The 25915-nt window shown below is 50.1% G+C and overlaps 2 protein-coding genes across 6 annotated transcripts in view; one reads left to right on the top strand and one right to left on the bottom strand.

Moving 5' to 3' along the window:
* Window positions 1-14182, top strand: part of EIF4A3 (eukaryotic translation initiation factor 4A3) — a 359684-nt gene extending 345502 nt beyond the window's left edge. The window contains exon 13 of the mRNA XM_066316419.1: window positions 14172-14182. The gene's annotated coding sequence lies outside the window, so the exon portion shown is untranslated. The remainder of the gene's footprint in view (window positions 1-14171) is intronic.
* Window positions 1-25915, bottom strand: part of RRBP1 (ribosome binding protein 1) — a 63953-nt gene that overhangs the window by 10277 nt on the left and 27761 nt on the right. For 2 of the 5 annotated variants that reach the window (XM_066316408.1, XM_066316406.1), the window contains exons 1-7: window positions 12813-12942; window positions 6708-7409; window positions 3748-3896; window positions 3416-3538; window positions 2509-2661; window positions 1899-2017; window positions 969-1122 (exon numbers count right to left, since the gene is read on the bottom strand). In XM_066316408.1, coding sequence (XP_066172505.1) covers window positions 969-1122; window positions 1899-2017; window positions 2509-2661; window positions 3416-3538; window positions 3748-3896; window positions 6708-7389 — 1380 coding nt within the window. In that variant the 5' untranslated portion in view covers window positions 7390-7409; window positions 12813-12942. Of the gene's footprint in view, window positions 1-968; window positions 1123-1898; window positions 2018-2508; window positions 2662-3415; window positions 3539-3747; window positions 3897-6707; window positions 7410-12812; window positions 12943-25915 lie in introns of those variants that run through there. The other 3 variants (XM_066316404.1, XM_066316407.1, XM_066316405.1) reach the window with 2 other exon arrangements.

Raw genomic sequence — 25915 nt, 5'->3', positions numbered from 1 at the left:
CATTCTCCCTAGCACCTCAAGGACACCCCTGATTTTGGAGTCTTCCAGCTAGTGTGATTTATTTAATCAGCATTAAGGTGTGCAGGAAGCTGACAGCCCTGAAGTTCTCCCAGAAGTATGTCTAGGAGCTCCTGCTTTGAGCCAGGGAGGCAGCTCCTGCCTTCACACCCAGCTGTGTGCTCACATCACCCTCCTTGCTCCTCACCTGCAAAAGCAGCAGGAGCCGAAAGCAGCCCACCAAAAAAAGAGCCACATCCTCAGGCACACAAAAAATTAAGAACAAGGATGTGGAAGGCCCCTTGCTCTAGGAACTCCACTACAAAACTATTTTGCATTTGCAGATTAAAGGTCTCCTCCACCACAGCCCCTTCTTGAAGAGGCCAGAGCAATTCAAAGGCCACAGCATATTCTTGAGGAGCACCCCTCACTGGGATTAATGCTCCCAGCACCCAGCTTTAGCAACATCCCAGCAGGATCCCAAAAGGAGTGATGTCAACATCCCAAGAAGATGCTCTTCCCTTTGTGAGTACAGCCTGCCTGCCAGCAACACACCTTTGTGTGCTCAGAGGCTCTGCTTGGGAAGTGTCCTTTCAACAACCCTAAAAACTCCAAACCCAGCCATTCCCTGCTGGCAACCAAAAACACCACAAGCTCCATCTCCTACCCCAGGGAGAGAGAGCAACAAGCTTCAAACCATCTGAGTTTGAGAGAGAGAGCACCTGCAGAAGAACGGCTTCAACCAGGGCATCCTGCCCCCTGGGCTCTGATGGTGATGCTACACAAGGGGCACATGGAATGTGACAAGCTAACGGGGGAGAGAGCAATTAGGAAGCCTGCCAGGCAGCTTCCTTCCCAACCATGGACATTTCACTTCCCTCCTAGGCCTTCCCACGGCCATGTGCATGGATCCCCTGCCATTTAGCCACCCATCTCTGCAAGGGGAAAGGGTTTGCTGGCGCCTGACTGACCTGCAGCTGCTCAATTCGCTTCTCTGAGGTTGCTGCTTTGATCTCCCAGCTCTTCCTCTGCTGCTCCTCTTGCTGCAGCATCTCCGACTTCTCACACAGCTCTTTCATCAGCTTGCTGCACTCCTGCCTCAACTTGGCCAGCTCAGCATTTTGCCTGCAGCAACAGAAGCAGGGTTACTTCAGCCCACAGACCAGCCAAGCCTCTCTGGTGTTGGCTGGGAGAAACACATCCTCCTGTGGGCCTGATACAGAACTTGAAATGGTGAACTTTGTTTGCCGGTTTCTAGGACACTCCTCGTCCTTCAGGGACGGGGGTAGAAAGAGCCAACAAATTACTTTTAAAAAGTCCTATTTTAGTCACAGGAGACATTCCTTTCCTATGAAGTAGAGAACACATGGATCTGTGTTCTCAGACACAAGAGAAAGCACTACAGCTGGAGTCCATTCTGTAATTATTTGTCTGCTGTTAATCACCAATCATTTCAGACTGTCCATGAAAAGGAGTGTGAAATTCTTCTACCTAGCTCCTATTTGTTCTGCACACCCTGGGCTGGGCTCTGTTCTCTGCAGCATCACTCCCATCAAAGAGCCAGCTGCATTTCCTCTCAAGTTTGAGAGTATGAGCTTCCCTATCGGGGAAAAACACCACAGTGCTTTCTGATCCACCTCTCCTTCTCCACTGCCTGCTGGTTCTGACACCAACACAGGTGACCCTAAAGGAGAGAGGGATTCCTTGACCTTTCACTTGGAAAGAACATCCTTTTTTCTCCTGGTGCACTCCCAAAAACCATTTGGCAAGCTCTTCCTCCCTCATTCCCTCCTCTACCTCCAGCTACTTGAGGTCTGTAGAAGCACCTTTGGGAAAGGGGGCAGCCAAGCCAAGGTCTGGCAGAGGGCAGCCCCAGGCTCTGCCCCTCTCCCCAGTCTTACTTGCTTTCCATCTGACTGGTAGCCTGGTTGAGGGCATCTCTCAGGATGGAGTTCTCCTGCTGCAGGCGAGCCAGCTGTGTGTTGGGGCCATTCTCCAGCTGTTCCTGCAGGGTCTGGATCTAGAGGAGCCCAAAAGGGGTTAATGCCACCACCAGCTCTTTTGCTGCCCCTGGTGAAGCCCACAGGATAAGCAGGACGGACTTGCAGTGCAGGGGAGTGCCTGCTCATGCTGACAGCCCTGAGGAGTATGACATTCCATGAAGATGCTCCAACATGCCTCTTCTCCAAAGAGCTTTGGAGGGGACTTAAAAGGAGTTGGGAGGGGGGTATTTGGAGCATTTAGGGGGTATTTAATGGGTCTTAGAGGGTGTGAGGGGACCTGAAGTGGTGCAGGAAAGGGTTTGGGGGAGTTTAAGGGGTGTTTAGGGCGGCTTTAAAGGGGTTTGGGGGGAACTTGGGCACCACAGCCCAGGAGCACTGCAGAGTATTGCCCTTCCCCAAGGCTCTTGCCCCTCCCACAGCTCAGCCTTCTCCAAAAGGTCACACTTCTGCCACCAGCAGCCATCTGGCAGAGGAAGGAGGCAGGTGCAGAGCACAGCCTGGGGTTCACCTTGCCCTGGAGCTGCTGGGTCTCGCTGACGTGGTCCTGGTAGCTGGCCTGCATCCTCGCCTGCACTGCCAGGATCTCCCGCTCACGGGTCAGCAGCTGCTCCTTCAGCTTGCCCTCCACAGCCACTGCCTTGGCCCGCTCAGCTGCCAGCTCCTTCCAGGATAGGAGACCCCCAGTTAGTCCTCAGAGCACAGCTTTCCCCATTTTAAGAGGATGTGACCTCCTTGCTCAGCAGACTACAAAGTTTAGCCCTTTCATTGCTGCTCCCATGCCCAGGTACCTTTAGCACTTATATTTCCTCCTGCATTTTGTTTTGGGCTCTGTGGCCACTGGATGCCACTGTTGTTCCATGTTGGGCCAGGTAAGAGAAAGGAGGAAGACAGCCTGGAATTTTATTTTCCTCCCCCAGGATAAGTAACATCACACAACGTTTGAAGCAAAGCAGAAAAATTAAGCAGATGGACTTGACTTCCACAAGTTCAGTATGGCAGGGATCTCTTCTGCCTTCAACACCCAAAAAGAGGTGGAGCAGGGGGCTGAGTCAGGGAAGGGATAGGATCATATTCTTTACAAAGGCACCATCTCGGCTCAGGGGGGCTAGGATTTGAGGAAGGATTTGCTTTTCTCCCTGAAGAAGAGAGCTGCAATCTCTTACAGAAAGGGTTTTCCCCTGTATTTCCATGGCTGCCAATGGACACTGCCCTGTGGTTCTCTGGGCTGGCACCTCCCCAAACTGGAGCAGACCCAAGAGAGGATCTCCTCCCCTTTTTGGGAGGAAAACAGCCAACAGATGAAGGATCCAAAGAGCCCCATCAAGGGGCTGAGATGTGGCGAGCAGGAGGCTCATGGAGAGCCACCATGAGCAGAGGCCACACTGGGGATGCCAGGAGGGCCACACAGGGCTTACCTTGCTCAGCTCCCGCAGTTTGCTCCTGGCAGCAGCTGAATCCTCCTGCTCAGCAGAGAGCTGCTTCTCCTTCTCCTCCAGCTGGCGTTTCAGGACAGCAACCGGGTCACCCTTCTGCGTGGCCTGCCAGTATGGGGGGTGGCACATCAGTGGGGACTACCACCTTCAGACCCATCCCCTCTACCCCACACATGCGACATCCTGCCCTCTACTTCAGGGGAAAATTCAGCTCTGTTCTCCAAGACACCCTCAGGGCCAGCCTGAAAATGGGGTGACTTCCCTCCCCTTGCACTTCCTGAGGCGCAGCAGAGCTGTGGCAGAGCCCTACCTACCATGTGCCAGGTGTCCTGGATGATTCCTGCTTTTTCTGTCAGGATCTCGATGAGCTGCTGGGCCTCCCCCTCACTGAACACCATGCTGCTGACGGTGGACACGAGTGTCTTGTAGGGTAGGTACAGGGCCCCATCTGAATCCGTAGGTGCTAGGGAGGAGAGAGGAGGGATTGGGACTTCTGGGGACAACGGCAGAACTATTGTATCATCTCAGCTGGCTTCAACCCCATAGCTGCCATCTCAAACTATCATCCACGCAGATTTCCATAGTCACATTTGGTACCTCTCTGAGTAGAAGAGTAGGAAAAGTGCTGGAGATGACACCACACACATGCTCCTTGAGTCAGCTGTCACCACTGCCTGGCTCAACAAGTGGTCTCAGCACCTGCCATCACCCTCTACCAAACTGAGATTCTCAGCAGGAGCTGGGAGTGCTTTGCCAATGCCAGGGGGCTCAAACATGTCAGGCATTATAAGCTGGACCACATCAAAATTCAACCTTGCTGAAAGATGTCACTCCATGCAGTGGTGCTAGTGACAGCAATGTCATCTCCCACCTTTCACCAGCCAAGTTTGTTCCAGCCCTCTGCTAAGAGAACAACATGACTCCAACCCTTTCCCTGCTAACCTGGGAAAGCCACGGAGCATCAGGGACCATGATGCTGTTATAGGCCCTCTGTGCACATGGTCACAGTACACAGAGGGTGGCAGGCAGTGGTTTAGGGGTTCCTGCATTTATCTATGGCCCAGTGAGGTCATTTTCCTAGAAGACCACAGAAGGAAAAGCAGATAGGTGTCCAGTAGCTCCAGAGCCCCTCAAGTCATTAACACCAGAGTCTCATGAATACAAAGCTTTGGATGCCCCAAGCATCAAGGTTCAAAGAAGGAGGAGGAGGTGCTGCAGGTGTTGCAGCAGAGATTGTCCTCTAGAGAACAGACCCCATGCTGGAACAGGTTCCTCCTGAAGGACTGCAGCCCATGGAAGGCCCCACACTGGAGCAGGGGATAGCTGTGAGAAGGAAAGAACTGCAGAGAGGGGCCGTAACAAACTGACCACAGTCTGCATCCTCTGGTACCACTCAAGGATGGGAGATAGAGGAGTCACGAGGGAAGAAGTGAAGTTGAGCCTGGGAATAAGGGCGGGGGGAAAGGCATTATTTTAATTTCTAAAAAACCCCCTCTGTTTCTCATCTATTTTAAAGGGGAATAAATTCGTTTTCCCGAAGTCGAGTCTGTTTGGCCAGTGACAGTAACTGCTAAGTGATCTCTGGTAGATCCATTTGGCACGGCAGGGCCAAGCCCTGGCAGCAGCCACGTCTGTGTCCCCAGCCACGTCTGTGTCCCCAGCCACAGCCACTTCCCAGCAGCGCAGCTGGGGCAGCTCCACCCCCTTGTGCAACCAGGCCCCGAGGCCTGACTCACATTTTACTCGTGCTGGCAACTGCAGGGCTGCAGGACAGCACACGGCATCCCCTGGATCAGTCCTGCTGCGTGCGGGGACACACCAAGTGGAATTCCGCCCCTCTGCAGGTGGAGTCACAGGACAAAAATATCCCAAGCCATTCCTGTCAGTTTTGCCATCTGTTTCAGCGCTGAGGATGTGTCCTTGAACACTTTGAACACCCAATTTTATCTGCCACAGGATAATTTGTTCCTTTGCATTTGAGGAGGAGAGACCACAGCTGCTCAAAACATGTTGGTCAAGCTGCAGTTGGCTTCATGGCACAAATCCTGCCAAAATCTTTGCAAAATCCCACAGGAGCAGCTAAGACATCACTCTTGACTTTCAGGACTGGCACTTCATACCCAAGAGAATCTAAGTTGGGAGCACCCAAAAATCTCCCAACTTAACAACTGCTGAAAGTTCATCTCCCAGCCACATTCCCTCAGCTGCTACAGCTTGGATTTATGGCTGTGTTTTTCACATGGGTGCACACAACAAACCAGTCACCTCCAGCTCCCCCAACACCACCCCTCAATACCCTCCAGGAGCAGCTTGTCCAATCGTTCCAAACCACATCACCATGTGGAGATGGCCTTTAGTAAAATCCTTCCCTCAGAAGGGCAGATTCAAGGGGTTTAACCCATCTCTGAAACCAAGCAGCTGCAAATGTCCTGCTGAGTAGCAGGCTCTCTTCCAAAACATGGGTGTGGAAACTGCCAGGCTGCACAGCAGGTTTGGATGTGCTGCAGAAGGGCAACAAGAAGGGATGTCTTTTAGTTTGGTGGGTTGGGGATTTTTCTGGTAAAGAAAGAAAGAAATGAAACCTATACACATGAATGACATCTCTGAGAACACCTGAGAGATTTCTCTCACGTGTCCACATGGGAACCCTTCCACAGGTCTGAAAGCACTCACATTTTTAGTGCCTATAATTATCACTTAACCAAAAATAAATCCCAAACTGTCCCCAGTGGTACAATGAGAGGCAAGAATCCAGCTAGAGAGCTGATTTTTCCGCCCCTAGACCCTTTTATACTCTGCAGAGTTCAGGACCACCTGACCTCTTCCATCTCTGATTAAATTAAGTAAGGCACGACTGATGATGGGCAAGTTTTCCCTTCACTGTGAGAGACTCAAAGTCACTTCCCTCTAATTACTCTATGATCAATCTCCTGCAGTATAAAACTCCATCAATCCTCCCTGCTTGAAGAATCCTTCTTCACCTCCAGCAAAGGAGGAGGTGAAGGAGGAGTGACCCAGCTCCATGAAGAAGTGTGGGAGAGCTCCTCTGTACTTTCAACAGCCAGAGTTCTATGGGGAAAACACCACATCCTGGCTTTCCACCCAGATGTGTAGCACCGTGGCAGCTGTCCCTCTCCCAGGACAGGGACATGCACCTCTCATTCATTGCCATGTGCAGATCACACAACACAACAGCAAATCCCAGAGGAACCTGAAACTCTCCAACACCTGTGTGCTGGACCAAAGGGAGATAGACAAACGAACTTGGCCTTACCTGGCTCGCTCTTCTTCTTGGATGCAGCCTTTTTCTTGGCAGGTCCGTCATGCTTCTGATCCTCCTGGGCTGGAAGAGCCTCAGTTTTCTTAATGGTGACAGAGCTGATGACTGGAGCACTTTGCTGAGTGCCAACTGGGGGCACTGCCACAACAGGCACCTCCTTAGGGGCCACCTCCCGGACAGGAGAACTTTTGGGGATGCTGACAGGGGATGGAGCCAACACCGGGCTAGGAGCAGGCTCTACCTTTGCCACCTTCTTCTCCTTCTTCCTCTTTTCCTTAGGTGATGGAACAGGCTTCTCCTTTTCCTGGGGGACAACTGCCACCGCTGCAATTGGAGTCTCAACTGTTACAGGCTCAGGCACCACAAAAGGCTCAGAAACCACCTCCTTGGGAGGGTCCATCACTTCCTGAGTAAGCTGCTGCTCTGGGATCTTTCCATTTGGTTTCTCTTCCTTTTTCTTAGCTTTTCCTTTTTTCTCAACTGTTTTCTCTTTCTTCTTCTTTTCTAATTTCTGCTGCTGGATCTTCTCAAGCTCCTTGCGTTGCTTCGCCAAGGCTTCCTCATAAGATGTCTCCTTCATCGAGAAAGTGGACACCAGGAAGATCCCAATGGCTGAGATCACCATGAAGCCTCCGAAGACCATAACACCCAGCGTCTGAGGGTCGTACACGTCCATCCTGTCTCACCTTTCTGTGCCTGCAAGACACCAGGACAACAGTTAGGGGCAGGAGGGAAGGAAATAAATGCAATGGCTTATATGAGCAGTATCTTCACATGGACATGTGTGCTTTCCAATGGCACGGTGCTCTGGGAAGATGAACACTCCAGATTCACATAGCTCAGGTTGACCTGCCTGCACACCTCCAAGTTTGTGCTCTTCTGCTACACTGCCCATGCACAGGGGTCCAGTTGTACCTCAGTGACTAAATTTCATCTCCAGAAGAACTGAAGAGAAGAAATTAAAAACCAGGGATGCAATCAGAGACAGCCAGGAGTCTCATTCTATGTCCAATGGGGTGGTTTTCTAGGACCCTAAGACATACCTGCAGCAGTAAGAGAACCCACTTTCAGACCGCTGGGAGCAGGTTCGCCAAAATCTGAGCTTTCTCTGGAGCACCTGGCTTTTTCACTGCATCCAGATGCACATCCAGGTGTCATCTCTGGAATAAAATATCACGCTGGGAGGAGAAAGCTTTGCTGCAGCCCTTCCCTCTTTCCTTTGCCAGCTGTACACTGCAGCTGAAAAGCAGCAGAGGCCACATTGGCTGCTCTGTCTGGCGAGTAGGGTTCAGCGACACCTGGGGAAAGATGCTGCTATCTTCACTCCTCTTAATGGCTATTTGAACCTATACTGGTTTCAAAGCAAACTTTTGCTGGCCCATCCACCTTTCATCCACCAGGGCATCACTTCCACATGGCTCTGAGGTGGCTCACAATCCCCCAGATGCTGGGAGACAGAATCCCCTAGAACCTGGGAAGGGACACTTTCCAGGAGTTGCCATGGCTGTGGTTCCTCATAATTGTTAATCAAAACAGAATGAGTAAAATGCACAAAGTCCTCAGCTACCAGGAGTTCTAATGCCCACGCTTAACTGCTGACATTACTGAATTTCCTCTTTAAGGGGTTGTATTTGAGGAGGGAGGGAGAGGCTGGGAAGGGAAGAGGCAAAAATAATAATAAAGCTAAGCAGATCAGCATCTTTTCAAACCTCAGTGCTTGCAATGAGACACCTCGGAAGCCTTTCCTTTCCAAGAGCTGGAGCAGCAGACTTGAACCTGCATATCAAAGCTGCTCGAGGTGGGGACAGTGCAGTAAAAACTCATCTCCAGCACCCAAGCAGGGGGTACAGAGCTGGGAGAAGCCACAACCTCCCAGTGGAGACACCAAAACTGCCTGAGAAAGGATGTTCTAACCAGCAGCCCAGCCTTCCCTGCCCACCTCTCCAAGCACCCCAGGTAAAGCAGTAGAGAGAGAAGCTGGCAACCAGGAGGGTTCACCATGCCAGCTGGAACCAGCCAACCCTGTCAGGGCCAATTTTCTACCCCAGGGCATCGCTGGAGATCCCAGCTGATACTACAGGTGTCACTTATCACTATTTCACATCTACTCTGGCCATTTTGTGCTTAAATGGCCTCAGCCCACTCTATCCCAGCACATCTGGTACCAAGTCATTGCTGACTAGGGAGCATTGCTTTGGGATGGTCCCTGCCAGGACAGACAGGTAATTCCTAACCCACAGAGTGAAAAGGACTGAAATCCCTCTCCCTGGCAGTAAACAAAAAGTAGGGCTGGAGAACAGAAACCCACAATCTTGTGTTGAGTTTAGGCACCCAGGGGCTGTTTTAGGGGCAGAACAAGGTGACCTACATTCGTCACCCAGTAATCCCAATATATTTGTAAAAGTAAACCCTTCTTGACCTCACAGTACCACAGTTTCAAATCTAGATAAAAATCAATTGCTCCAGCTTGGGGAAAGGGCATCCCCAAGTGCTGATAAATGCACTCCAACCCCACCTGTGGGTACTGCCACCCTCAAAAGCAGCTTGATGGGAGACCACAGAGGATGGGAATGGGGGAAGAAATCCCACTTTCCACTATGGAGGACAGATGAGAGGACAGAGACAGGGATGGTGAGGTGGGTGAGATGGCAGTGCTGGATGTGACATCATGGCACCAGTGCCATGTGTCTGCCCCACACCTCACCCCACAGGACTCTCCCCAGAAGCCCTTCCAGAGCCCTATACCCTCTCTTTCTTGCAGAAAGCCTCATCTAGCCCCATGCACGAGGCTGCCTGTACCTTGCCTCCTGCTTTAAAGCCAGGGCTAGATAAGAATAAGGATGTAAATGAGCACTAAAGTCCTCCCTAGCAAAACAAAAGCAACCCAACAACCCCCTCCAGACCAAAAGCAATATCAGAACAAAGCAGCCAGGAGCACTGAGGAGCTGTGGACCTGCAAAAGAGCCATGGCAGCTGCCAGAGCTCCTGAAAGCAGCTGAGATGCTCAGAGAGGCCATCCAAGTTCCCACTGCTCGACCAGGGGAACCCCACACTGTTCCCAAGGACAGATGAGAGGCAGAAAATCCATAGGAAGGAGTGAGAGGTGGCAGCCAGGAAGCAATCACTGCCAGCAGCACTCTCAAGGCAAACCTTGGTCCTGTCCCAATGCTCGTGCCCTGCAGCCCGAGTGCTGACTCGGAGGAGCGAGTTCTACCTGTAGGATTCCTCCTGTGGTCGGCATGACCAGCCCAACTTGTTCAGGGAAGAGCCCATCTCTCCAACAGTGCAAAGATAGCCACACACGCTTAAATCAATCCAGGCTGGCCTTGGCACTTGAGGGATAAGGAAAAGTCTTTCTACAGGAACTTCCTGGTGCAGAGATGCCAGAAGCATTTATGCCCCCATGTGAGCACTCGGAAGAGAACTCTGCTTTGACATTTCCTGACCTTGCCACTTTTGCCCTTCCAAAGGCTGGAAGTTTGCTCCTGGATTTGCACAGCAAGACACCATCCCCTTCGCAAGCTCATGTGCCCTTTGGCAGGAAAGCCCTCCATGCTTCCCACCTGGACAGTCTTAACCAGGACGTGGCAAAATAGGGCATCAAAGGTAGTCTCACATGTTCAGCTTGATAGCCACACATTGAATAGTCTCAAAAACTTCAGGATCCTCCCTTCTGGGAGGATGTCACTCCTATTATGGCATTTTTCCATCTGCTTGGGAGAGAGTTTTGTGCCCAGGAGGTTGGTGGACACCAGCAGTTATCAGAGTCCATGCTCAAAAAAATCAAGTTCACATTCAACACTGAGCACATTTACTTCCATGAAGTTTCTGGAGCATCCTCCACTCCTCTCCCAGCCATAACAGCAGAAATCATGTAATATCTCCATACACAAACTCCTTCCCCAAAACAGCTTGTCCAGGTAAAGCTTTTCCCCACCTACAGAACAGGAATAAGATGGACAACTGGTGTTTCACGTGGCCTTCTCACATAAAGGAGCTGGCTGAAATGCTGTGCTCCAACTCTTCCACTCCTGTGGCTTTTTCTTGTTATTTATCAAGCTTCCCAAAATCCCAGGTAACAGCCCAAGAGACCTGACCTCCCTCACTGCCCTGCACATGCAGCCACCTCTGTTTGACCTGAGCAAAAGTCCAAGTCGCCCTAAGGAAGCAGAACCAGAAAAGCACTCAGGCTTGCAGGTTTTTCAGCACTAAACAATTTCCAGGATGAACCAACCAACATGTGACATGACAGCACAGGAGCCATGCTCAGTGTCTTGTGGTCACATTTGTCACTGACAGCTGTGTCAGAACCCAGGCTGGAACCATGTCACCTGTTCAGCCTGTCCTCCCCTCTGTGAGCACACATGAAATCCATGGGAATTCAGCATGAAGACCCAGGCCTCCACCAACCCCAGTTTAAATCACTCAGGCCACACAGGTGGGCAGGAGCAATGGAAGAGTCAGGTTGTGCAGTAACTACAGAAACCTTCTTTCTTTCCACAGCCAAAGGAAAATACATGTTATCTCCTCCTGGTGTCAGCAGGCACAGCAGATAGGAAAAGATGCTCTTTGCAAACAGGACACTGTCTGTCCCCCCTGCAATCCCAGGCTTCCACTTTGCCATGGTGTCAAGGTGGCATCTCAGTTTAGAGCAATGCAGGAGAGGTGATGAAAAATCAGAGGGCAGAGAGAGAACTGGGTTCACAAACACAGGCTCTGAATAACCCACAGCAATGCCCGTGAAGCACCTGCAGCACCCCTTGCTCTACATATCCCAGCAGCTTAAAAAGGAAGGAAAGGGCAAGGACAAGGAACTGGGAGGCCTAATCCTATGAACTGCAGGACAGCTCAGCAGCAGGAGAAAGCAACAGCACTGCCAGCAGATAAAAAACAATCACTTCTCCTGGAGTCTTTTTCTCCGCCCTGTTGCAATAGAGAGAGACAAAAATTAAAAACAAACAAGAAAAGCCTGCATGCCATGAGCAGATCCTGCCCACATCGCCAGCAGCCTCTGTTTAAATACATTTTCTGTGTAACTGTGCACTTCCAGCCTCCGAGTAGCATGTGCTACTCCACGGAGCAAGTCCAGATCAGCCCATCATCATCAGTTAGAGCTCGACTTAATTGAATGTGTCTTAGTGCTCCATTAGCTTTGGCAGCAGCAGCCAGCTGGCTTGTGCTTGCCAGCAGTACTGCCAGCTCCCTTCTTGAGCCCAGGAGTGAGAAAACAGGCAGAAAATACATGTATATATAGAAGAATGTAACGGCACCACAACACAGCTGCAGCGGCTGTTAAAAATTTTCTCTTCCCTCCTTGGCCTGAAGAGGCATTTCACAGCCGGCTCACATCCCAAGTAGCCCCAACTCCTTCCAGCCATTTCCCGCTGATTCGGGGCTTCAAGGAAGGTGAGAGCTAGCATTCCAAGCGCAGACACTTCGCCATCCCGCTCAGCCACGTGTGCAGCACACGCTCTTCCGCTGGACCGCTTCCCCGGCAGGGCGAGGAGCGAGGCAGACCCGCGGGGAAGACTGTTCGTGACCCGGCTGCAGAGACCCCACGGTGGGCGGGAGTCTCCGCTCATGGGCTCGATGCCTCTGTGCTGCCGGGCTCTCCGGGTGCCAGCAGAGTTTTGACGGGGGAGCTTAGTCAGGGGGAAAAAAAACAGAGGAGGGACAGCGGCCCGAGCAACGGGATCTTCTGTAAGCGCGGTTAATCAGATTAATAATTGTCATCCGGCCGGCGGCGGGGCAAGACGGCGGCGCTCGGGGCTGGGGGCAGCGCGGGGCCCGGACCTCGCCCTGCCCGCACACGCCGCCATTCCGCGCTCACTCAGGGCCATTCATCCGCCCGGCCCCGCCGCACGGACCGGACCCCGGGCCGGGACCCCTCTTGCTCCCCGCCCCTCCCACCGGGACACGGCTCCGCGCCGGGGCCGCGCCTCGGGGGTCCCAGCCCGCTCCGAGCGCGCCGAGCGCCGGGGCCGGGGCAGCGCCGGGCGGGGGTCCCGCTCGCAGCGCGGGGCGGGCGCAGGGGGATCGCGGAAGCGCCGACCGGGGAAGGGGCAGAGGGAAGGAAGGGCTGCCGCCGCCCCTACCCACCCGTGCTGGGTCGCGGTCCCTCCTTGCCGCCGCGGCCGTGTGGAGTCGTGGCACTTTCCGCCGCTGTCTCGCCGGGCTCGGCCGCCGCGTCCTGCCCCGCCCCGTGGCGTCCCGCCCGCCGCTCCGTGCCGCGCCGCGGGGCCCACTCAGCGCGCCGGGCCGGGCGGGGCAGCGCTCGGGCCCTCCCCGCGGGGGAACCGAGCTGTCCTGCTGTCCGTCCGACGTCCCGCCGCGCCGGCCGGGCTGCGGGGCTTGGCCCCGGGCTCAGCTGCTGGGGATCGCTGTGCGCCGGCCGCGGCTGCCCGCTGGCCTTGCCCGGAGTGCCGGCGTCATTCCTGGGGCACAGCGGGGAGAGGGTGGGTGAGGGAGCCACGGTGCTCCCAGCCAGCGGTAGAGGTGCTGCTCCACGCTGGCGACTCTCCTCAAGGGCTGGGTGTGAGCACCAGGGAGCAAATTGGACCCGAAAGATGCCTAGACCCAGCGGAAGCCTTTTTTCAGGGTTTGCAGGGTTTTTTCAGGGTTGCATGGTTAAACAGCGCTGGGACTGACCCATAACCAGCTTGCAGGTCCCAGAACAGGGAGAAAGCCATGTCCACGATGGCCAGTGTCATGCAGGATGGTGGCTGTCCTCTTGGCACATGCCTTCTGTGTTTCTCCTGGCCTGGTTGTGACCTCCCATGGCAAGATTTATCTGTCTGTTCATGCCAGAGGGAGTTTTTCTATCTGGAAGTGGGTCAGAAGGGACTCCCTTCACATCAGAACCAACCACTAGGCTGAACCACTGGAGAAGACCTGAGCATCTTCAGGAGATGCTGCACCCTGCCAGCCTGTAATAAAAATGTAAGAACCATCTCAGCCCCATCTCCCCAGGAACCTGTGTCCAAAACCAATCAACACCCCAATACCCAACCAAGCAGGAGAGTGAGGGCTGGCAAAAAGGGTTGGTCTGATAGAGCAGAGGTTTGGTGCCTACTCTGTAACACACAGGTGGCATTGGCTACACTTTTTATCCCGAAACAGACAAAAGGTCTGGTCTTGTGTGGAAATACGTCTCCCATGCCTCCATACCTTCAGCCAAGCTCAGGGTCAGCTCTTTCCCTACTCTGCATTCTCCTTGGCCACACTGTGGTGCACAACCAAGCTTCTGCCCTGGCTGTGGACTAAGAAAGGAATCTATTAAAAAAGTGTTTGTGAAGGAGTGATAATTCACCATCACAGCACAGGCTGCTGGGACCTTCCAACCTCCTGGCTTGGCACATCAACACTATTGTATTTCAGCAGCCAGATCTTCTCAGGGGGTGATCATTTGGGCTGCTCTCAGTGGTGTTCCTGGGATTTACATCAGCTGCTACTGGATTGTCATCCCGTGCATGGAGAACAAGCTGAGCTATTGAGGCCAGGCTGGGGAGGGCAGCAGGTCCTGCCCGCAGCCTGGTACATCTCGACACAAGGGCAAGGGGAGAATAAGTGACTGTTTCATGAGGGCTGATGTGATGGCAGAAGAGGAAAAATATGCTAATAGGGAAACATTTCAGCTGGTTACGATAACACAGCTTCTGCAAGGGGACCTGAAATGAGCACAAACACTTCTCAGCATTCATGAGGACTTGGAGGCTCTTTTGGGTTTTCTTTTGGGGCAGGGCAGAGTTCCCCACTTCAAGCAAGACCTGGGCTGGGAAAACCCATCATGGCCATGACACCTCCAGGCAAAGGAATAAAGGCTTGGGATTCATCCCTGCCTCAGTCCACCTGGGATCCTTGGCTCATTAGACTCCCCAAAGACCCTCTTCAAACCAAAGGACTTAGGTGCAGGAATGCAGGGACAGAACAGCACCGATGTCCCAACCCCTGTGAGTCCTCATTTTCCTGGCTATGTCTGTGGTGGAGCATGCAGCCAGGCACCCCTTCCAACCCCCTGCTTTGACATGAGCATCTTGGGAGACTATGGGTGCTGTCTCATACCTGCTGGGTGTGAGAGACCCGAGGCTGGGCTCTCTCGAGCTCTCTTAGCAAGGCACTGAGTACTCCAGGGACTGGCATGCACAGCTCCAGCCAAGCACCTGGTCCATGGGGAGCTGGGCTCACTCCCACCACCTCCAGTCAAAGGAACAACTGAGTGTCTGCTTCAGCATGGAACAACAATGAGGACAGAGCAATGGGGAAATGCACAGTGTGGGGTGAAACCTCAGGCAGATAGAGCTGAGATGTTAGCCTGGGACAGGCACAGATGTGCTCACATGGCACAGATGTGCTCAGGGGACCACTCCCTCTGCTCCTTCCCCAGATGTGTTTGGAGTCTGTAGACAGATGTCTGAAACTCTTACTTGCCCTCTGTCTCATTCCACGGTGTTCATCCCAGCACCCACAGTCACTGGTGGTCTATTCTTAGATCTCTTCCCTCACTTTATAAGACATCAGGTGGATACCACTCATCATGGTGTTTCTCTCTGCATATATGCTGTTCATCAAGACCACTGGGGTAACATATTATTAGCGTAATTTGATTTCACCTTCATAAAGAAGGCATTCTCCTTAAATACAAATTTCTCCTTAAATTGTCCTAACTCCTGCCCAGAGGCACAATTCAGCCTAAATCCAGAGATCTCTGTACCCTGTTGTTAAAACAACCAAAGTGCTGACACTTTTCCATGGTCATCTTCACTACTAGAAAGGGTTTTTTTGGTTCAGCTTGAAAATCGCTTGCTCCACCTCAAGTTTTTCAGTTTCTAGTTATTTTTGTATCCACAAGTGTTTGGCTGTTGGTGAAGAAGCTGTTGTTTAGCCCTGGAACAGCTCCAAATCTTTCCACTGAGTGTACTAGTTATCCTGAACTCCTAGCCATAGCTGGGGTATTTTTAGCAGTCATCAAACAAACACTGCTACAAGGTCTGCAGGACTCCTTGAGGTTCCCTGCAGCCCAGCTCCTTCTGAAGCTCCAGGCTCACTTGTGCAGATGACCATGAACTCCCGCCTGGGGAGCCACCCAGGACTGTGACCAAGTGCTTTGTGCCATCCCCGTGAGATCCACATCCAGGCTGTGGCTGAGCACATGGACAGGCACAGCTCCTGCTTTCTTACAGGAGGGCAGGGAGCCCTGCCTGGTTTTGGTGGCGCCCTCGTGGAGGAGTAGAGGTGTTTGCCTCCCCTCACTCACACCATGGAATACTTCCTGCTGCAGAAATGTACCAAAAAGCTGGTAGGAACAAGAGCAGAGCAGCCCCTTGCTCCAGACTTGGCTGCTGCCTGCTCTGTGGACGTGATGCTGTGTTGTCTCCTGGCCAGGCTGATCCTCCAAGCAGCATCACATTCACACTTGATCCTTTTGAAAATTCTGGAAGCAGCCTCTCCTTTTTCATAAAAAAAGGAATCAGTCTGTCTGGCCTCCCCTTGGCTCCCTGGTGGTTCCTCCCAGCCTGCATGCTTTGCCAAGCCCTTGCTGGTCTGGGTTTAATAAGCAGCAGCTCTGCTCCAGGAATGGAAATTAGAGGTGGATGCTGCAGCAGAGCAAAGTGCAGAGACACAGTGGCAAGAGCTTCTGAATCCCTCCTCACCCATATTTCTGCAATGGCACAGCCCGAAAGCCTGGCTTAGAAAATGCACTGTGCCACAGCTGCATTTGCTTCTGGAGCACGTGTACCTCCTGCACGACCTCCTTGTTTTTCCACCTAACTACACATGGGATTGGAAAATACCACTGGAATATGAAATATGAACCAGGACTTGCAGGATGACCCCATGTCAGTGGGCTAGCAGCCAGAGCCCAGTGGGACAGCCCAGTTCCCAGCAGACACTAAATCCCTGTGTCTCAGCAGCTGGGCTTTGCCGTGGGTGTTTGTAAAATAACACTTTTCCAGGAGCACTCATGGTGTTCACACCTTAGATCTCTGTTCTGCTGTTTCCCTGTCCTGACAGCTCTGCTCTGTGAGGTGCCTTAAGTGCTAACAGGAGGAGTGCAAGTCAGGCAGTCAGAAGAAGCCAAAAGTTCAATGAGTTCATCTTTGGGTCCACCAACAGTCAAAGTTAGAGAAGTAGGTTGGTAAGGAGCTTGGAGTTAAATCAGCTGATGAAGGGTTTGAGAAGGGAGCCTCTTTCTTTCCTCCCCACCTACTTCCCATGTTGCCCACTGGCCTCATCGTGGCATCCTTCCTTCTGCCCTTGTGGCCATAACTGAGCTTCCATTCAGGTGGAAGCCCATCAGAAATTGGTGGAATATGGCTCTGGGCCATCTCAAGGCATGACAAACATGATTTGTAATGGAGTAGGGTCAAATATCCATGTTCTTCATCTGTCCCTCCATCCCTCCCTGGACATGGTTTAAGCAGATCTTAAACCTGGTCTCTGGGAGATTTTACTTAAACAGCTTCACCTCCACAGAGGGAGGGTTGTGAAGCTGCACCACCCCCTGTGGCTCAGCCAGCAATGAAGGAGTGTTAAACCCATCTGATTTCAGACCCCCAGATGTATCTTCTGTGGATGAAGCTTGACACCAAAGAGATCTTCCAACCAGTAGCTTCATGCAAGCAGCTCCTGCCCTCCATGGCACTCAAGAGCCATTAAATCAGGGGCACCTGATTATTTTCTCTATGTTTGTATGTCTGTCTTGTTGGCACTTGGAAAATATTTCGCATTCTCCTGTTAATTCTTTCCCAGAACTTTGCATTGTTCCAGCTGAAAATCGTTCCTTGCAGGAGGAAAGCAGGAACAGGTGAGTGACTGGCAGAGGATATGCTGGACAGGCTCAGACCCATTTAGGATGGCTTGAGGTACCAGGGATGTGTAACAGTTTTGGCTTCTTTTTCTGCCAAGGTCAGGATTAATGGCGTGAGAGACAAAGTTCACATTCATGCTTGGATGTTTATTAATTCTTATCTATATTACAGTCTCACAAGCCACGAGTTCTGCAGTACCTCTAGTTAACACGGTGCAAAATGAAGTGCCTCTAATTCTTTCCAAGTGCTAATCGTCCAGTAACAAGGTGACACCTACACCGTCTCTATTTCTTACCCAATAATGACCACCCAAGGCCTGCAATGCAGACTCCTTTCACCCAATTAGAAAACCACCAAAAACCATGAAGAAGAAGGTGAAGAAGAACCTAGACAATGCCCCAAATCCTCCACATTGCTTCACACATATCACTATATACCAAAATCTAAGTTTCCAGAATTCCTACAGGGATGTACACCTCAGCCTTTACCAGAAGTTAACATTCCCTCTGCCATGATGACAGGGAGCACGCTGACAGATGACAGCACCTGTGTCCTCTCTGCTGCTGGTCTCCATCCAGAACATACCACAGTCTCCCCAAACCTCAAAAAACCATTTTGGGCTGTTTGGGGTTTTCCATGCACTGGTGACCTGTAGGGTCATGCAGGGCTGTAGGATCAGGTCTCTGTAGCCTCAGTATCAGCCTAAGGTTACTCGGAAAGGATAGCTGGTGGACTGAGTGTGGCTGGGTCTGTCCAGATGTGTGCTATGGTGCTGCAGTGGAAAACTCTATCCCTGTGCCAGGGCAGGCTTGTAACAGGAAAAGCCTGAGGGCAAAGCAAGCTAATTTGGGAACACAATCGTTATGCTAATCAAAACACCTTCCAGAGGAGAAGGGAAGGAAATTACCTAATCCTTCACTGTGCAGTGTAGTGTCCATGGTCCTTGTGCTGAGGCTGAAGGACCAGGGCTACGCACAGCTTAGAAGAAAGGGCATTTCCATCTGGGCAAGGAAAAAATGCCTGGGATGTCTTCCCTCCAGACCCTATCCATCCATATTGGATGGAGGAGAGTCCTCCTCTTCCCATCCCCAAATTTGCTTTAGGTTCAGAAAAATTCATGCTTTTGTTGAAAGTTTGGCTGGACACAAAATTATGTGACTCAGAAGGTTAGCAAGAAACTTCATCAGAATTTGGAAAATCAGCTGAGAAGGGTTGAAGCAGTTCAGGGATGTGCAGCCTGTCTTGCTCCACTGCCAGCAGACTGGGATGGGGCAATCACTGGCTCTGTCAAAGGAACTCTTCCCGTGGATGATCTCAGCAGGGTTTATGTTCATTGCCTGACTCAACATCTGGAAACTAATCCCAGTGAAAACAGCCTTGGAAGGCTCTCCTAACAAGCTAGGAACAAGCACAGCTCCCAACTTTGAGAAATCACAGGGCATGGCCCTAGACAGAGAATTTAAGTGTTTGGGGGGATAGTAGTGCTACAGAGCATGAGTAGAGGACAACGGTGCACTTTCAGCATTCAGTAAAAAGGTACAAAGTGCCTCTGGCTTAGAAGAAACACATCTCAGCTGATGACAGGCTTCTCTGGTTGAGGCTCTCCCATGTTCCCAAGGCTCCTCTGCCTATTGCCCATACACCTCCAAGTGAAACCTGTGCAATGCCTTTTCTCCCCTTGCTGAAGCCAGGAGCCAGCAGGGAAAAAGAGTGAGCCACGTCCAGAGTCAGAGGTTTAGATGCACTTGGAGGGACTGCAAAATACAGGCACAAGAGCCATGAAGGGAAAGCCAAGAGCTGAAGGGGTTTTTCTTCTGTTCCATGAAAAAAATGCACTCTATAAGTGGCATATTTTTCTGGAGGAGAAGAACCCCTTCATAGAATATGAACATTTCTTCTCCCTTTATCACTCCGAATTTTATGTGGGTAAAAAAAAGAATTAAACTGCAATTTTTTCCCTTTATCCTGTTTGAATGTCTGTCCAGCTCACAGACACCAAAGGGACACCCATGGAATGTGGCACTGATCTGTGAGACAGCAGTGAAGAGAAGATGAGAAGGCATCCCTCTGGTCTGATGTGGGGGACAGAAACCTTCACTCTCTGAGCTCAACACCACCTAGGCTAACATAGCTCTCACCACACTGTTCATTCCCCTGCTCCTGTGCACCAGCAAAAAGCAGCCAAGCTCCACCTGCATTTTGTTAAACCTCTTTAATTCCATGTCACTTCAATTCCCCTCTGCTCCATATGAATCTTAGAGTGAATTTCTCTTGCTGGCATCCAACACACACCCACTCTTGCAAAGAGGTCTTTGCAAAGGGCCAACAGCCCCTCTCTGTCTCTGCAGAAGAAAAACTTTCTTTAAATGTCCCGGGATCTGCCACATCAGCATTGAAATGTATCAGGTCTCTAAAACAAACACATTTTGGGATGGTTATTTACCCGTGAAGCAGGAGAAAAAGATGAAAAAAGAAGAAAAGAAACAAAAGGAGATTTTTTTAAATTGTAATTTTTTAAGCAGTTTATCTCTAAAAAAATGTAGGTGGAAACCTCAGGCTTGAGGTTAAATTTGTGTGTGAGGTGGCACTGAATAATGCCAAGGTAAATCCTAGCTCTGAATTAGTCTCCTTAGAGCAGAGTCATGTACCTGCACATTCCTGTCCAAGAACATGCTGTGCTCTCTGGTTGCGCACAACACTTTGTACCCAGAATCCTGTCTCTGTGCAGAAAAGGAACTTTCATATTAGTAAATTAAAAAAAAACAAACCAACAACTCCTCTCCAAGTACATATACAATTACACACAGGTGACAGGCTGACATTTTGACCAGGTGAGGGGCTTGAACCTGTTGCTGAATGTGAGCCAAAGCAAGCCCCAAACCTTGCTGCAGAAGCACAATGTGAAGGCTCATGTTGGAGTGTGAAAACATGGTGTTTAGGACTTTGGGAACACCTCCAAGTGTGCAGGGAGAAGCTGAAAGTTGTGGGAGGAATTCAAAGTCCAGTTTCGTGTTTGCCAGAGGTATCTCTGCTGTCCCCCCACCATGGCACAACAGTCACATTGACACTCCAGGGTGGTTGCTTGTGCCACCTCTGTGCTTGCCTCATTTGCTCCTCAGGTTTTAGGTTCCCTGGATACCCCTGCACCACCTCACACACAAGTGACTCCAGTCTGACACCTTGCCACTCTCTCCTTGTTTTTCAGGTGTGCTGAAACAAAACCTGCCCTGGAGGGAAAGGCACATCCCTAGCCACTCACACCTGGGCTCTGCTTTCCCAGCATGGCCCTGAGCACTGGAAAACCTTCAGCTCACATTAAAAGAGGACTTTTGGCCAGTAGTAGCCTTAGCAAGGGGCAGTGTTATTTGGTATTTGACAAGGGCCTTAAAAGTAAAACTGGAGCAAAGGAGGTTGAATGGGAAAGCTGGGAATCAGGTCACCATGACTCTGGTCAGTTTGAAGTGCTCTGACACAGCAGAGCTACCCCATGGACAATGGCCTCTGGCGTGCTCATTCCTCCTAGGAGATGAGCATGGATCCCTCCCAGTCAGCAGAAGTGCTTCCCATTTCCACTGCCAGGGTCAGAGACTCTTGTAAATCTCTTCATTTCTCTTCAAATCTCTTCACAGCCTAATTAACCTCTGGGAATAGCTTATAAAGGACAACATATTGTAAAATCCAAACATTTAGATGTGCCATAAGTGCCAAGATTATCTTTAAAAGCCCCTGCAGTGGATCCTTTCAAATAACACATTTTGGTGTCTCTCTGACATAGCAGCACATGCTTAAAACTTAACAGATGGCAGGGAGTTATACTTCTCAGCCTTTTTCTCAGCTGTCTTGGTTACACACACACATGTATATTTATACTGCAAACTGTACTTTGACTCAGTGTACTCAAGAGAAATACAATGTAAAGCTTGTCTGCATTGCTGCCTCCATTCCTATCTGTATTTTAAAGACCTGTCCTGATTCCTGCATGAGGTGCATTCTCCTATAAGTGTCACATTTCCATCAATACCTAAAAAAGCAAGAACAGGTACTTGCCAACCTGCCCTTGTTTAAGTGGAAAAGCAAGTCACAGACTTTTTTCCAATACCTAAGTCTGTAGGTATTCCTGAGGGCACTCTTGTGATCATCAAAGCCTTGCTCAACCATCAGCACATGTGCTGCTGGGTAGAAGATTGGTGTTTCCAGTGGTGCTCTCCATCATCTGATGGGGATCCAGGGAAGAGGATCCACAGGCTCCACAATGGCTTAGACCTATCCCTGCATCAGCCTCTGCTCTCCAAACTACCCCCTCACTTTAGGTTTCTCTATTTTTAAATGTCAGACCATGTTCTTCTGTTCTTCAGAAGGTGCTGAACACCCACAGCCAGAGCTTTTGCTAGAAAATTTTCCTCATTTAATAATAGCCAACCAGAACATCTGATTTACCTCTGCTTATTTATTCACTGAGTGTATTGATGAGGCTAACATTTGTTAATTCAGACAGTTGGATGTTCTGCCCTCCTCATGTGACCAAAAAAATAAACAGGGAATAAACTCAGAGCAAACATCTCTTCCAGGGAGCCCATGTCTTTACGAAAGGCTGTCTGAGGCTCTAAAAGACAGGAAAAATATTAATAATGCTGCCTGATGCTCCTGAACCTTCTCTAACTGCACCAAATAATTTGTAAGGGGCAAGTCCAAAGTAGATCTTGTGAAGTTTTAAGATTTACATGGCGCCAGCTGGAGAAGGGGACACCCAGGGACGTGCACAGCCAATTCTGAGAGAGCAACGCCGTTCCTGTACCAGCAGCGGCCAGGAACAAAAGGTTTTTTGCAATTGGCCAGCAGGAGTTAAAGAAAGCAGCCTGGCAGTAAATATACTTAGCAAATTCAAACAGTGAAAGAGTTCCAGGAAACTGAGATAACCCTGCAGGCACAAAGATCCTGATCTAAAGCCCATGGAAGTTGGTGGAAAAGAAAATCCTGTTAGCTTTTAGATGAGGACCAAGGAAAGTTAAATAAGAGGTCCAGTTGCAACGAGTCTGTAATTCTTCTCAATTAAACAGTCACCCAAATCTCACATACCTTCCCTGGCAGCTCCTCCCTTGCAGCTTGGCCCTCACAATGGGAATTTGTACTCAATGTATGTACCTATAAAAACATTTTTTATTCACAAACTGCTCCTGGGTCCCGCTCCACTGGCAGCTCTCTGGTGTCTGTGACTGTGCAGACTGAGGATTTGGTGTTTCTCCTTGAGCTTCCTGTAGTTACAAGGGTATTTAAAGACTTCCAAAAGCAGGAAAAAAGCCGCTGAGCAACCCCATAAGTAACACATTTCCTCGTGTGACAAGCCCACAGTGCTCAAAACCAGGGTGTGGGATCCATGGGTCACACAGTGGGGACCACCATCCCATAGCACGGAGAGGACACATGACAGGAGCAGCCAGAGAGTTGCCAGGTTGAAGAAGGCACATTTTGCACCAGGGTGCAAAACCCTGGCTTAAGTAGGATCCTTGTTTTGGCTGCTCAACAGCCAGTGGACCTGGCCAAGCACTTTACTTTTAAAATAAAATGTGGGGGGTTTTACTTCACTCCTTTTAACTGCAATTGCCTGGAATAAAAACTAGCAGTTACACAGTGCATGCTCCAGAGACCACTGACATCAACAGCAAACTGTTCCTGCCTTCAGTGGTCTTTGAATCAGATCCTAAAAATGCAGCCCAGCCCATCCACATCTGCAATACCACAGTCAGAAATGAGTTCAGGCATTCTAGTAATCCAGGGAGGCAGGGGAAAAAAAAACCAGATGACATCTAGGAAAAGAAATGTGCCACAAGCCAGCAGCTGTCTTGGAGGTCTGAAGGGGGATCAGGAGAATGGGAGGGGATTGCTTGGCACGACCAAGTTAGAAAGACAATTGCCCTCTTAATACCAACATTATCTAGCTCCAGCCTGGCCACTCAGTTTCTCCATGCTGACAAATTTTACTGTCCCTGGGCTGTCAGGGCAGCTAAGCAATGGATTTCCAACAAAAAGACCCTTGTCATAGAAGAAAGTGCCTTCCTGAGAACAATATATTTATATGAGAAAATACAGACATTTGCTTTTTAAGCATCCCCTTTCTCTTCTGGATTTATAGCATTAAAATTAATTGGAGAAAATATAAGACTGCTAGGTTTTTTATTTATAATCTTTATCAAAGAACAGCTTTCATGACACTGGAAAGGAAATCAAGTTGAGACTTTGGAAAAGTTTTCCTGGAAACAACTCCTTTTTGTTTTAGTATGGTTTCTTAAGGCCATTCAAACCAAAGCAAAAGCTGCATCTGCTCAGTATTCCCCCTCTTTTAACATTTTATCCCACTGAGCCCTTTCAAACAGATTTTTTAAAGAGTGACAGAGTTTTCTGGGGAAAGGACTCTGAAGAATAGTTCCTACAAAGCCTTCCCTTCCAACAAGAGAGGCAGTTGAGTTGCAGGGGCATCCAGCATGCACAGCTTGGCTACAAGACCCAGTGGAAGGCCAGTGTGTGATCAAGGAAAAAAGTTAAGCCTGCTTCAAGGTAGAGGTGCCTCAGGTTTTCCATGACTGCCATAGACTCGCTGGAGTTCAGGTCCCCAGTGAATGAGGCACGCAGTGCTTTGCAACCATGTCCTTCCCACCCATCATGCTTTCACCTCATAGCAGAAGCAGTCTCATGCTGCTTGCTCATATTTGCCCATCATGGAGAGCATCCCTTGGTGGGCAGCAGGGAAAGCCTAGGCAGACTCTCTGTCCTGGCTGGGGGTAGCCACTCCTGGCTGCTGATGTGAAGAGGATGTGAGCTACAGCTCTTCCAAGGGGACAAGCCCTGCTGCAAACTCACCTGCCTCCTTCCTATTGTTTTTCCCCCACCACAGTTCACCCCTCACCAAATCAGAGGCAGCAGATCAGATCTTACTTGCTCTGGCCAGGTCTGCCTTGTTTCAGTGTTCCCTGGTCAAAGACAGCTCTCCATCAGCACACAAGGATATCAGTAAGGCTGCTGTTTGTCTCCCACTTCAGCAGCAGCTCAGACCATGTGCCTGCCAGAACTTCTCTGAAGGCCAAGACCAAAAGGCCTCATCCCTGAAGAAGATGACTACAATTCCTTGTCAAAAGAGCTGAGTGTGGCATCTCTTCCAGCTTTCCAGGTTCACATTTCCTATTGTAACCACCTCCAGAGGCAGCTCATGTTTACAGATGTTTGGCTTTGATGCTGCAACTTGGTGGAGTCCTGGGCTCACTCTTGCTTTTTCAGCTCACTCCTGCCTGAACACAAAGGTTTCCAGCTCCTTGCAGCATCTCAGGGAGCCACATCAGTAGATACTAAAAATCCTTGGGCCAGACCATCTGCAGCTACATCTCTGCCTCTCTATCAGCTGATGTGCTTCTGCTCATCTATCAGATCACTGAGGAAGGCCTGGTCTGCTCTGTTTTCTTACAGTTATTTCCTCTTTCCCATAGGATTTTGAAGCAACAGGAGTTTTTTTCTCTACACAAAATAATGCTTTTCCCCCCATCCTTAGGCAGCTCAACACCTAAGATTAATTCCTTTACCGAAGTCTTGTGGGTTAAATTATGTGGGGTCTATTCTGATTATCTTTAATAATATTGGATTATCATTGTCCTTAATATGTTCCTATGGAGATTCCCATTCCCTGGGGCTCTGCTGAACTCATGTGCTCACAATTTCCAACTGGAAAAATCAGGATAAGGATGTAAAAAGGCTTGAGAGAAACATCCTTTCCTCCTCGCCAACTAGCCAAGAGGAGTTGGCAAAAAAGACCAGATATGGCAGCTCCCTGGTGCTCCATTTCATTTGTGTTTCCAGCACGTGGAAAGAAACTTTTGATGGGCACAAAAGTATTTTGAAAGGCTGAGCTTACAGTCCATCCAGCAGATACTGTTTTACAGATTTTTAAATTGTAGAGTTTAAAAAAATAATCAGTCAGAGTATACAAAAGGAAGGGACTGATTGAGGTCAAGCTGCAACATAGAGCTTAAGATGGGGAATAGAAGAAGAAGCAGCAGCTGTATTTTCCAATACAGAGAGTTAGTTGTCTGTGGACTTTTACAATGCTGTGTTAAATCACTTTATATAAACCATTGTCTGAAACCAGTCACATCTAAAGGTCCTGTTGCAGGTTCTCCTCACTCATGTCCAGACTGAGCCCAGCTGTTCATGCAGATACATCAGAAAACACTGCAGAGCATTGCTGCCCCTTTCTCCAACAAGTTCCAATACTAAAAATAAATCCTGGGGAACAGATGCACCCTCTGGGGTTGGAAAGGGTGTTTGTATGAAAGCAGCACCTCAACAGCAGAGCAAAAAACCAGCTGAATTCTTGTCAGCACTGCCAAAATCCTTCACCACCAGAAATGT

Source organism: Sylvia atricapilla, chromosome 3 (genome assembly GCF_009819655.1).
Source record: "Sylvia atricapilla isolate bSylAtr1 chromosome 3, bSylAtr1.pri, whole genome shotgun sequence".
Lineage (NCBI taxonomy): Eukaryota > Metazoa > Chordata > Aves > Passeriformes > Sylviidae > Sylvia > Sylvia atricapilla.
This window is presented reverse-complemented; position numbering and strand designations above follow the sequence as displayed.